Below are 13,554 nucleotides of genomic sequence, written 5' to 3'. Positions count from 1 at the left end.
CTGTGTCCTATGGAGAGATGCTGTGTGACTGTCCTTGTGATGATTATGTCCATACAGCAGTTATCTAAGGCAAATGGGGCTGTTCTAAGGAGCCAGCTTAAGAGTTGCATGCAAAGTGGTGCATGTAATCTATATAAAGAAGCTATGTATCTATTAGTTCTGATGCACAGACTGTAGAATGGTTTGGTGTTTGTTTTTCTTAACTAGGACACATGCATTAAAAGTTCTATCTGAAAGACATTTAATTGTAATGATTTTATTATTTCTTTTTGGGGAGGGAGTTGGTGGTTTGGGGTTTTTTGTCTTGTTTTGTTTTTGATGGCCATCAAGTTCATGTTGTACTATTTCACATATTTGTATTTAAAATGTGAAGTTCTATAAACTACAGATGAATTGCATAGACATAGAACACTTCGAATTCTGTCTTGGCAGACTGTTTATATATTATCTGATGAAAAAGTTTGTCTGATGAAATGTTCGTGTGGTCACAACATGAAAGTTCAATGTCTCTTGCATGTGACAAGCAAATCTGATGAAGATGATAGGCTTTCAGAGAATTTCAGAAGAACTTCTGTATTTTCATGCTATTTTTTTTATAATGAGTTATTGTGTTACTTGGAATTCAGTTAGCAACCTTAATTACTTTAATATTACCTTCACCAAGAGGTTGTAGCCAGGTGGGGGTTGGTCTCTTCTCCCCGGCAACCAGCACCTGAACAAGAGGACAGAGTCTCAAGCTGTGCCAGGGGAGGTTTAGACTGGATGTTAGGAAGAAGTTCTTCACAGAAAGAGTGATTTGCCATTGGAATGGGCTGCCCAGGGTGCTGGTGGAGTCACCATCCCTGGAGGTGTTTAGGAAGAGACTGGATGGGATGCTTGGTGCCATGGTTTAGTTGCTTAGATGGTGCTGGATGATAGGTTGGACTTGATGATCTCAAAAGTCTTTTCCAACCTGGTCTGGTCTGGTCTAGTCTAGAATTTTCCTTGCTTCAGTAGGTGAGTTGAAGGTGGGTTGCCAATTTATTACTTACTTACCTTTTTTTATTTCTATTTCCTTCCAGGCAGAAACTGACAGTGTGCCCAATTATTGATGGGGAAGATCATCTTCGCCTTTTGAATTTCCAACATAACTTGATCACTCGGATCCAAAATATTTCTAACCTGCAGCATCTTGTTTTCTTAGATTTGTATGATAATCGGGTAGAGGAAATAAGTGGGCTTTCAACTCTGAGATCCCTAAGAGTCCTTCTGTTGGGAAAGAACAGGTAAATATAATAAAACTAACAAAGCACCTTATTTCTTTGATGTAACAACTGTGATGTGCTGTTGTTTCTTTTACAGAGTTTTCAGATTATAACATTAGCTGTGAGACCAGTGAGGTGGCCCCAAATTCTAGCTAAGTGTTAGGGATCCCACTGAGGGAACACCTGTGTTGCTTCTACTGGTCTTCAGAAACTTCCTTTGCACAAATTTCAGCAGCAGTTCTGAAGTATTTTGTTTCCATCTAGTCTTCTATTCTGATTGACTATTAAATGTGTTCTTAGATTTGTGACAGGTGGAATCACTTTTCACATTACACAAAGTATTATTTGGTCCTTTGTAACCTAAAAAGAAGTATTTCTGCCTAATGTATTTAGCTGTGATAGTCAGACAGATCATAGATTTTATTGCTTATTTATGGGTTCTGTTCTCTTAGGAGAAACAACTTGGTGGTTGTGTTACTTTCTAAACACACAGTTGAAGTTCCTTAGCCTTTAATTCTAATAATTTAGTAGAGGTCTCTGGGGAATTGCTTGCACATTTAGGGGTTCTGCTCTGATTTTGCTCAAATTCCTTATTTTATTTATATACAGTAAAGGAAGAACTGGTAAACTTCAGTTATGTGCACATTACAAAGAATGTATCCGCTCATTCAGCCTGGCAGCTTTCAATAACGCATTATGTAACGAGAGCTTATAGATTTTATATTGAAATTCTCACCTTGGGGGAGTATTTTTGTTTATAGAGAAATACTGGGGCAGGGGAATGATAAGGTGCTTTAAGGAATTATTTTCCAAACCATAAATACATGAGTGCTGTATAGTTTTTGTGCAGAAGTGTGTTTGGGAGGTAATTAGGACAAGACATACTGGAATGATTACAAGTTAGACACAATTTATTTCAGCTTGATCTGCATGGGATCTTCTGAGTATTCGCGAAGCAAATATGTAACATGTGATATTTAATATCATCCGCCAGTAGAGGGTGCTGTTGAGTACATAATAACCTATGTTTTTACTCTAAGAAAATAGAAACATTTGAAGACAGTGAAGTTGTACAGACAGAGAAGAAATACTGCCCGTTCTGGAGATCTGTGTTGTCTAGACAGGGCAAGTGGCTTTTAAGTTTGGGTTTTGTTTTTTTTATTCTGTGTTCTAACAAAATCTCAAAAGCCTATGTCACAGTACTCTTTCTTTAAACTGGTTTAGATAGCTGTTTGCCAGTAATAGTGGTTTTTTATTATTTAGGTATTTGTTACAGATTGGTTGTTGACTTCACTTTCTAGAGGTTTTGGCCTTTTTATCTTCCTACAAGAGCCATGTATGTATTTGTGTTGCTCAAAGGAAGATAATAGTCTAAGGCATACTCATTCATTTTTTAATGTGGTTCAGAACTTTTTCTTGGTAGGCATAAACAAATGGCTTGGCTTTGTATTAGATGGAAAATGAAGCATACTTTGAAAAATACTTTGTCATAATTGAAATCTTTCAGGATAAAGAAGATATCAAATCTGGAGAACCTAAAGAATCTTGATGTTTTAGATCTTCATGGAAATCAGGTACAGTACAAGAAGCTGACTATTCATGTTTTGCGTATAGACATCATGCATTACCTGTGTCTTTGAAAGAGAAGTGATAGCAAAATTTGCAACTTTTGGGGTCATGGAGATCAGTAAATTAGTAGAAGATGTTACGTTATTTAGAATTTTGGTGTCAAATCTCACATGCTTTTGATGTTGTAGTTTTGACAAGCTAGGGATTAAAATGCAGTCAGCTGAGTATAACAGCACTCACACCTACAAAATTATAATGTAGCATAAGTAGTTGTGGATAGTTAAAGTAGCACAGCCTTAGAAGTCGTGGAGGAATTTAAGGTTCCATTGACTGTTGTTTTGTAACATCACCAATAGCAGAAATACCCCAGGTTCCCTCAGATACCTGTCATAGACTTAAATTTGTACAGAAAAAGTAAAATGTGTCCAAGATGTTGATTGATGCATGTTTCTGAAATAGAACTAAATCACTTCATGTCTATTCAGTTTCTCTGGTTAGAGACTAAGCAGTCTTCAGTGGTTCTAGTAGTGCATAAAGTTTTAGCTGCAGTCAGAGGAAGATTCTGGTTAAGATTCTTGTTTGATGAGTATGTCAGAATCAGCATGGAGTATGAAGGGCAAGCTGCATGTGGCATTCTCTTGTTAAATAAATTAAAACCACCTGTGATACAAACTGTTCTGTAATTGAGTTGTTTAAAACAAATATGGTTATTGTGACTATATAAGACAAATGTGTGAATTTTCTGTGTTCCTGCTCTGACAGTTCTGATGTCTTACTGGTTTCTCTGTGCACTCTTTATTATACAATCGCTTGAGAGTGGGGAGTGGGAATGCTGCTTCTTGCTTTAATATAAAAAGGAGAAGAAAAAGCAAACTAGCACTATGATGTGTTATTGTTGTATGAGATGCCATACGCTTGTGGCTTCTTTAATGTTAGTCCACTAGTAGGCGTGTTGTACAGTGGCAGAGACAGTATAGGAACAGTATACAGGAACATTACTCTTGGAGTCTGAGCCACTGTAGTTTGAGATGGCTAAATGTTTGTGTCATTATAATCCTTTTCATATTTATATTGTAAGTTTGAAGGGCGTGTTTTGGCTAGACATGCAGCAGTGGTAGCCAGCATGCTTCTGTAGCCCAGTGGAGGATTTGCTCATTTGCAAAACTCTGATAAATGATTGTGAAGTAGATTTGATTGTTTAATTTTTTTTTCTTCAAGTGTCTGTACAACTATCTTTACATTAATTAGGACTTTATGAAGAGTTTTTGGCATAGTGCCTAACTGGCTGCTGCTGGATCAGCTTCATAATAATAGGACACTACTTTGGTCCTGAGAAAGTAATGAAGCATCCTGTATCAGGAAATCAAATTAATTGTTGTCTGCATTTTTGGGGGGGGATAGATGTAGTGAGGGTCTAAATAAAGTGGAGACAGACTTACCTCAGTAATGTCCAGCAAAAGGACAAGAAGCATTGAGCATATACTGAAATTCAGGAAGCTTGTTCAAATGTAAGGAAAAATGTTATTATTATGATGACTGAATGCTGGAGAAGGTTGTCCAAGCAGGTGGTGGAATCACCATCCCAGAAGTGGCGTAAGCCTGACTGGACTTGCCCTGACAGCCTGCTGTAGCTGGCTTTGCTTTGAGCAGGCGGGTTGCAAGGGAGGATCTCCAGAGGGCTCCTTGGACCTCAACTGATGCTCTAGGATTACTTTAGATTAAAATCACTCTCTTTTCTTATTTTCCCTTCTTAGTGGTTTGGGAAATAGAAGGAGAAAACAGTAGAGAGGTAAAATGGCTTTGAGGATACTGGTATAGTGGCAATTATTTATTGCAAAAACATCCCTGTTAAAGCCATGAAAAACCTCTTTATTGGATGCATGCAGCAGTTCATTGAGCTGTAGTGCACTGAAGCAACATCCTGTTACAGTGCTGACTGAATGGTGCTCTGTATTTGGGGTTAGGATAGGAGTGTTCCTGGGTCTTTGATGTTCAGAAGCCCCACATCTTTGCTGAAATTGTGCATTGAATCTGTTGGTCGTTAGAGCATTTTCTGCATATTTGGCTTCTGTTACTGTTTGAGATTAAAGATTGATCACAAGTGGCTTCATAGAATATATTGGAGATTTATTTCTTGAGAAATAAGATGATTGAATTTTCTTTGAAGTTGTTAATTTGTCTGTTTATTGAGGTGGTTCATGTTGATATATACTAGAAGAGTGATATATTAAATCTTTTTAAAATTCTTTGTGTTTAATGTGTATTGCAGCTCTGGTTTGACTGGGGGTTTTGCCTTTTGAAGTTACTGTGTCTTAATAGGAGATGAAGATGCGTAATTTTTTGTAGTAAAGACATTTCTATTAAGGGAAGGCTATCTGGTGAGCAGTCTTCATCATAGTACAAAATCAACTGAATATTTGCTGCTTGCATACAGATTACTTTAGATGAGAGTTCAGTTGTGTGCAGTGATTCTGGTATCACCAGCTTTCTTGTGAAGTCAGGCTGACTGTTTCAGAAGGTGTTTTAACATGTTTGTTAGACCCCAGTAGATGAGTAAGAGTCATATAAGTGAATTAAATGACACTGTCTAGCAACAGTAATATTATTGCTACAATACACTTAATGGAATATAAATTTCTGCAGTAGGATTACAACTTTTAACTGGGTTCCAATACAGAGCAGTTGGGCTTTTTTTAGCCCCATAGCCTTTGTACTAATGGTTGGCTTATATGATGCTATTAAGTAAACCCCATGAAATTCAATGTATCAGGTTATAGCAAAATCTAGTAAATGCTCCTGATGCCTTTTGGCAAGTAGTAGTTTTACCACACTGACTCTTCAGTGAGTGTGATAGTACACTAGTCTTTCTGAGGACTGCTGAGGTGTTCACAGATCTGGCAAGAAAAGAAAAAGTAGTATACTTTGAAGATTTTTCTTCCTCCTTGATGGTTTGTATGTGTTGTAGGACATACTTACAGTAATAAGTTATCTTGTGTATAATATCTATTACATAATATCTAACCAAATAGTTTTCATTCTTACTCCAGTTGTTTAATTCACTGCAACAGTCTTCTCAGGCGTTTGCAATAGTTTTAAATTTTGTAGGTGCTCAAAGCTATTGTTCATAATGCACAGCATGTCTTGTTACCTATAATCTCAGGTGATCATTGAACAAGTAAGTCTTTTATATAACTTATATTAAAGGCATTGGAATGCCTTAGACTAACAGAATGTTCGCTCTGTCATTATACATGGTAGTTCTATATAAGGTCAGAAATATCAGTGGTCACTCTGAATAGATGCAGAATATAAATACTCAAAGTAGGGTTAGGCCAGAACATAAATATTAACCTAGTTTTTCATAAATAGTGCTAGAACCTAGGTAGAAATTATTTATTTTTATTAACAGTCATGGAGTAGTGTAGTTAAGAGGAAAGCTAGATTCCTATTTCAGTCTTAGTCTCTCCCTCCCTTTCTCTTGGGATGTAAATCAATCCCGTGGATGGAATGCAGACTGAAACTTGTAAGACTGGACTGTTTCCAAGAGGTTGGAGGTAAGGAAAACAAAAGGAGGAAAATTATCTTTGCTCACTTTTAAGGAAGTGTTTTGATTTTTGGGTGCTGGGTTTTTTGGATGATATGATTTAGTCTGAACTTTGAGACTTCTGCCCAAGCAAAAAATTGGATGTGCTGTAAAATGTTGAGGTATATGCTTAATGATAAACCTTATATGCTTGCCCTTTCTTTTTTTTTGGGAGGGTGTGTGTGTGTTTCCAAATCAAATCTTTCAAATACCTTACTACTGAAATGAAATACAAAAGAATGTAGAAAAAAAAATTAAATCAATGTAATAATGCCTAACAAAATGTTGGACTCGATGCCTGTCCTTTACAAAAATAACAAAATGGGAGTTCCTTTGCTTTTACTAATCATTGCCTGTTTTCCTACGTGATTTAGTATCACAGTCACAGTATCACAGTATAACTAAGGTTGGAAGAGACCTCGAGGATCATCGAGTCCAACTTGTCACCACAGACCTCATGACTAGACCATGGCACCAAGTGCCACATCCAATCTCCTCTTGAACGTCTCCAGGGATGGTGACTCCACCACCTCCCTGGGCAGCCCATTCCAATGACGAATGACTCTCTCAGTGAAGAGCTTTCTCCTCACCTTGAGTCTAAACCTCCCCTGGTGCAGCTTGAGACTCTGTCCTCTTGTTCTGGTGCTGGTTGCCTGGGAGAAGAGACCAACCCCTTCCTGGCTACAACCACCTTTCAGGTAGTAGTAGAGAGCAATGAGGTCACCCCTGAGCCTCCTCTTCTCCAGGCTAAACAATCCCAGCTCCCTCAGCCTCTCCTCATAGGGCTTGTGCTCAAGGCCTCTCCCCAGCCTTGTTGCCCTTCTCTGGACATGTTCAAGTGTTTCGATGTCCTTCTTAAACTGAGGGGCCCCAAACTGGACACAACACTCAAGGTGCAGCCTAACCAAAGCAGAGTACAGGGGCACAATGACTTCCCTGCTCCTGCTGGCCACACTATTCCTAATGCAGGGCAGGATGCCATTGGCCTTCTTGGCCACCTGGACACACTGCTGCCTCATGTTTAGGCGGCTGTCGATCAGCACCCCCAGGTCCCTCTCTGTTTGGGAGCTCTCCAGCCACTCTGACCCCAGCCTGTAGCTCTTCATGGGGTTGCCGTGGCCAAAGTGCAGCACCTGGCACTTGGACTTGTTAAATGCCATTCCATTGGCTTCTGCCCATCTGTCCAGTCAGTCGAGGTCCCTCTGCAGAGCCTTTCTACCCTCTAACTGACCAACATCTGCTCCTAACTTGGTGTCATCTGCAAACTTGCTGATGACTGACTCAACCCCCTCATCCAGATCATCTTGATTTTAATACACCCCGGTAAAAAGACAACATCATAACAGTTAAAGTTTTCATGGTTATGAAGGTGCTGATATGGACATGTAATACTGCATCTTTTAGAGATCCTGTGCATGACTGTGTGCATGCTACATTTAATGCACTACAACTTGTGATTTAAGCATTTGACTTCTAAATAGTTCCAAGCATTCTGAATAGTCTATGGTAAAAAAGCAGATTGGCTCGATCTTGGCTGTCAAGGTAGGTATTATGAATGTTCTATATGGATTTCTTTAAAACCTTTTTGGTTAAGGATTAAAATGGCCTTTACTCTGCTTTCCAGTGAGCTAATGTGTTAAAATTGAGTCAAATTGAGCTTGAATCTCATTCTCTTTTTTTTTTTTTTTTTTTAATGAAATTTCTTCTATAATGCTTTAAATATTTAAAAGTCATTAGAGCTACTTTTTGTGTTCTATTTGTAATTGTGAAATCTGACGTCTTCATGTGCATACTTGAAACAGAAAATCCATTAATCTTCAAGTTTAGCAAAGTGATAGAAAGAATCTCTCTGCATTGCTGATGAAATCATCTTTGTGCTAGCAGTAAGCTGCCAGGATTAACATTCAGCATTGTGGCATGCTGTAACTCTAGTGGAGTGGACATCTGCAGAGGTGTGTGCTCTTCATGCTAACCATCTGCTCTTGGCTTTTTCTGTTCCTTTTTTCTGCTGGCATTTTCTGTTCCTCTCACTGTAGTATTTTTTGTGTCCCAATAAGTTTTGATTTCTGCATATAAGATGCATAAATAGATGATGCATAACAGTTATGCTTTATATCCTTTATGTATGCTTTTCAGTGGAAAAATGTCTGAAGTACTTTTTATAGCAGTATGTCCAAATCATGTGTCACGGACTTGTAGATAAATACATGTGTTTATATGTACATACATGGCCATGCATGTGAAAATTACCAGCCAGATGATGTATTTTCAAACTATTCAGTAAAAGCTACTTTACTTCTTCTCCCATTCCAGGAGTTGCCAGGCACTTTCTGGAAACTGAAATGGCCTGACTCATACTGGTCGAAAGCATCAGTTCATTATCACTGGGAAGGTGTGTGACATTGGTCACCATCTTCCTTGTTGTCATCTAAATGCTGTTGCTAGCTTTGGGGAGCAGAAGCATACCTGGATACAGGGTGCTGAAGGGAGCTTATACTGGTCCAGCAGATGATCACTCTAACTGAAAGGGAATTCATCAGACTCATTAGTAGCTTTGTGCACTGTATCCTTGGATGCACTACCACACATTGTGGAAGGCTGAAGTGTTTTCTACAGGGAAACCTGCTGCCTTATTCCTACTACGCAGCATTGGTTTCAGTAAAAATATGATAGGGCTACCCCACTGTGCAGTGGCAATGCTTCATATTCTCCATGACATTGCTGTGTGCAAGTCCTTCATGTATGTCCAGATGAATTCTGGAGGACTGATCCAGCCCACTGTGAGAAAGAAACATCTGGGTAGAGATCCTGGAATGGATCACTGTGAGATATAGGAACCTAGGAAAGGAACCCAGATTGTGTCAACAGAGCGGTAATTAATACCTTTGTAAAAAACACTTGTCTTGCTAGAATTCAATATTGAAATTGAGGACCAGTAGCTATTCTTACTAATTTTATTTTTAACATTTAAAATTTTCTTTATTTTTTGGTCACTATGACTTGAATCTTTAGGGTATTAAGTGTAAAACCAAGTCTTGGACAGCTGCCTATGTATAGTAGTTTAGTCACTTTGTTTGATCCTTTGTCTTTCTAATCCAGGAAGCCATGAGTTACTGCATGTGTGCTTGACAGCCTCCAGCACTTCAGCATCTGCACTATGGAAGCTACTGCTTCATTTTCTAACTTCTGAGTATGTCTTTCTGATTCCAGCAATTGCCTTCTTACTTCCTTACAAGTTCCAATTTCAGAATAATTGCTTTCTTTCCAGAGGGTTGTGGCTGCTCCTGACTCAGTGGGTTCTTGTCTGTATGACCTGATGGGAAGTCTGTGGAGCTCATGTAGGTAGAGCTGTGGGTGGTCCTGCTGCTGGCTTTTTAAGAAGCATGAAGGAAATCAGTTCAGAGTTCTGTGATGGTAGAGAGCGATGATGACACATATTCTTACAGCATAGGTACCAGGAGATTCAGATGTGTGTTTGCAGACAAATAAAGGATCTACCCTGCAAAGATGTTCCTACTTTGGCATACCTTGATGTCATTAGCCTTGTCTTAGTTTTATGGCGTCTTCAAGGTTGCTGCTACACAAAAGCACTTAATTTCTGATGGTAAGGAAGGAAATGCTGACTGTTTTTATGGCAATATGACTAGAAAGATATTAATGTATGACTGCTAGTACTTATCGTGGAGTGACTTAGATTTGTACCTCAGAGGTCATCTGCTCTCAGCCATGGGCAGGGATGCCTCTCAATTACACTTGGCCACTCAAGGTGTCACCTAATCTGGCCTTGAACACCCCCAGGGAAGAGGCATCAACAGCCTCCCCAGGCAACCTATTCCAGAGTCTCATCACCCTTGTACTGAAGAATTTCAATCTCTAGCAGACTGTAGCTTGTTTTCAACTATTTATGACATGATTACCGTGGTTTAGGAAAAGACTCTCTGCTGTATTAAGATTGTGCTTCCTGTCTACTTTAAAAAAGATGTATACACTACATATATCTATTGTCTTTCTATATAAAACATGGCATGCATGTTAATAGTTGCACTCCTTTCACAGATTACTAAAATAGAAAACATTAGTCATCTGAGTGAACTGAGAGTGTTAAACCTTGCCAGAAACCTACTAACCATTGTGGAGAATCTGAATGGACTGGATTCACTCACAGAGCTCAACCTTCGTCATAATCAAGTCTCTGCTATAGTAAGGAACATGACTCTTGTCTCTTTTTCTTTTTTCTTTGTTTTTAACAAAATGCATTCTTACTGTAACTTATCTAAACCATTTCAGCTCTGTGAAATCTTGTGTTTTCCCTGTTGTGTTGAGTATGTTGTTCTGCTGCAATACAAGATGAGGGTGAAACAAACAGCAGTTTATTTTTGGTATTACTCTGTTTAAATGTGATCAGTGATTCAGATCTCAATAGCTCATGACAGCCCCTGAGGTGAGAGAGAAGATTCTGATAAAGCTTTGTGATTCTAACATAAGATCTTGATACTTTTCTTCCATACAAGTTTGTTTCCTAGAAACAAACCCTCTCTTATATCTGTAGCTCAGTTAAGCAGTCAGATCATCCTAAATTTAATCTCTTTATGAACATTTTTAGGGCAAATGCAGGGAAGTTGGTATCGATCTTAAAACCAGAATTTCCCAGTTGAAGCTTTAACATAGCATTCTAAGTCTTTAACTAAAACCCACAAATTGCCAAGTTACAAAGCTTTATTTTTAGAACATAATGTATAGCAAGTAGGGTATTTGAACAAGTGTTTTTAAAAATAATACAGTAGGTATGCTTAAATAGCTATATTTTTCTGTCTGTCATAATTACTTTAGTTCTTGGTTTCCTATTGCTTCTGAGTCTTTCTCAAATTTCTGCTACTTGCCATACATGAATTGGTTGTACACTCCATGAACATAATGAATGGTGGAATGTCTGTTTGCTTTTCATCCAGTTGTGAATTAGGGTCCACTGTTAGAAAGATGAACAGTGTTTTTTTTGGTTGGAAGATAGACCTACTTGATTGCTTTGAGGCGTTAAACATACAGGATTTCAGATTATATCATCTGCAGTTTGATGTTAAGTCTTGGAATGCTCATCAAAGTGTCGATCACTCGCTCAAAAGAACTCCTGTCCTGTATCTCTACTGCCCTACATGACTCTGTATCAAAACCAAAATAGCTGGAGGCTTCCCCCACCCTAGTCTTTTCTCCAGTCCTGTTTAAGGTGTTTGCTGTCAGGGTCGTGAGACTTGCAACATGCTTTGCAGGATAAAAACATATTGTGCCATTTATGGAAATCTGTCTTTAGGGGAGATTACCCTGTGTTCTCCAGTGTGAAATTCTTTGACTTAATTGTTGCTGCTTAAGAATTACTGTGTCCAGGCGTACAATGCCTGTTTTCACATGTATATGCACCTGGATCATCCACACCCACCCCTTTAAGCATCAATAGTAATAAGTTTAGGGACAGAGGGGCTGTCCAGATGCAATTTTGTTGTGAACTGAAATTATTTTATGGTCTGATCTGGGAGGATTGAGAGCTGCTTTGGGCCAGGAGTTTCAGATCTGCAGACCTGAGCTAATAAGCCCTACTTCTTGTATACAGAGTTATGATTCTCAGCAGTGCTTGTTGGTTCACGTTCAGAGTATCATTAACTGGTATGTGAATGGTTTAGAGCTGCTTTGTATTCCCTTGTTTGGTAGAATGAACTATTTCTGTTTCTGGAATGCTATGTAGACATGTGACAAATGAGATTGAGGGGAGGAGTGCTATAGACCTGATTTTTGTGGCTGAAATCAAGGTAGAGAGCCCTGTGCCACTTGCCTATGTTCTAGGTAACCTCTGATTGCAGGTTGGAGTACCCTGCTTAGTAGGGTACAGAGACACAGATGTGAAAGTGTGCAGTCTGACTGGTGTATGAATCACTGCAGTCTGCATCCTGGCTGTTAGCCATTTGTATTTAATTTTTAAAAAGTTTGGTCTTGCTTGATGTGGTTCACCTTACTGGTGTTTGAGCAACACGCTATTTAGAGGCTTTCTGTAAAGGTTGATAGTCGTATATCAAATTCACAATTTATCATTCTGGAAGCTCATTTGTTTTTATAAATTTTTATTGTAAAGGTGACAGAGTCCTTCAGATCATTATCTGGCAGAAGTGTCACTGCTGCTTGGTAGTGCACTGTTGTATTGTACTTCAAAACCCTTATTTTAGCATGTCAGAAAAGAAACTATTTACAGTGTGTTTATCCTGCAGCTTAAATGCTGAGACAGCACCTTGGCTTATTTCCCAAAAGCCTGTTCACAAGCCGGCAGCAGCCTTATCCTCTTTTCCTTAGCATCATTTGCTTTGCAAGTGATGCAGCTTGTTCTGCAGTGTGGGTATCTGCACTGAAACACTCCCTTGCAGCCTGCACTAGGGAGAAATGGAGCTGCCTGTTCAACAGAAATCAATGCTGCAGCAAGGTTATAGTATCTAGAAATGGAAGTATTTTATCGGGCAAAGTAGAGAAGTTCAAAGGCTACTTTCAGCTACTGAGTTTTGCCTGTATCTTTCCTTCCAGAAAGATGTGGATACTTTGCCCTGTCTCCAGCGTCTCTTCCTCAGCTTCAACAATATCTCTAGGTAAGGGAAATAACAGTTTGCTTACTATCAGTTATTTGAAGTATCTTTTTAGAGCTGTATTTCATTAAAATGTAAGTTCAAATGTTATGAGTGCAGAGACTTTCCCCCTCCCCTAGTATATCACGTACACAATGGCTTGATTATGCTTCTTTCTACTTTAAACATAGCACATTTTGAAACCTTTTGCATTTAAATGTTGTACTTTGAATATTCTACCAAGAAACTTAGATTTTTAATATAAACATTATTGTACTGTATTAAACTATTAAAAATAGCTTTGTAAATATGTTGGCTTACTGTTAAACTAGGTGTCTGTTAAAGCAACATTATGCAAGGTACATGCTCTATTTAACATTGTCACTGTATTTTCGGAGTTACACAAACTGCTGAGTCAGATTCTGCTCATGGTGATTAGATTATTTCATGCTTGTTTCCCTCCCCCATACATTAATAAAGTCCAAAAGGTATATTTATGATGATTTCTTTTTCAAACCAGATGGCAAAAGCAGAATAGCTCGAGTTTCAAAGCAGGACTTCT

The 13,554-nt window shown here is 38.6% G+C and overlaps 1 protein-coding gene across 5 annotated transcripts in view; it reads left to right on the top strand.

The window, feature by feature from the left end:
• LRRC49 (leucine rich repeat containing 49) overlaps positions 1-13,554 on the top strand; it is a 47,932-nt gene that overhangs the window by 3,850 nt on the left and 30,528 nt on the right. For 3 of the 5 annotated variants that reach the window (XM_068143960.1, XM_068143959.1, XM_068143958.1), the window contains exons 6-9: positions 1,062-1,265; positions 2,752-2,818; positions 10,453-10,596; positions 12,955-13,016. In XM_068143960.1, coding sequence (XP_068000061.1) covers positions 1,062-1,265; positions 2,752-2,818; positions 10,453-10,596; positions 12,955-13,016 — 477 coding nt within the window. Of the gene's footprint in view, positions 1-1,061; positions 1,266-2,751; positions 2,819-10,452; positions 10,597-12,954; positions 13,017-13,554 lie in introns of those variants that run through there. The other 2 variants (XM_068143961.1, XM_068143962.1) reach the window with 2 other exon arrangements.

This window comes from Melanerpes formicivorus, unplaced genomic scaffold (assembly GCF_026170545.1).
Source record: "Melanerpes formicivorus ecotype bairdi unplaced genomic scaffold, bMelFor1.0.p_v2 SCAF_10, whole genome shotgun sequence".
NCBI lineage: Eukaryota > Metazoa > Chordata > Aves > Piciformes > Picidae > Melanerpes > Melanerpes formicivorus.
This window is presented reverse-complemented; position numbering and strand designations above follow the sequence as displayed.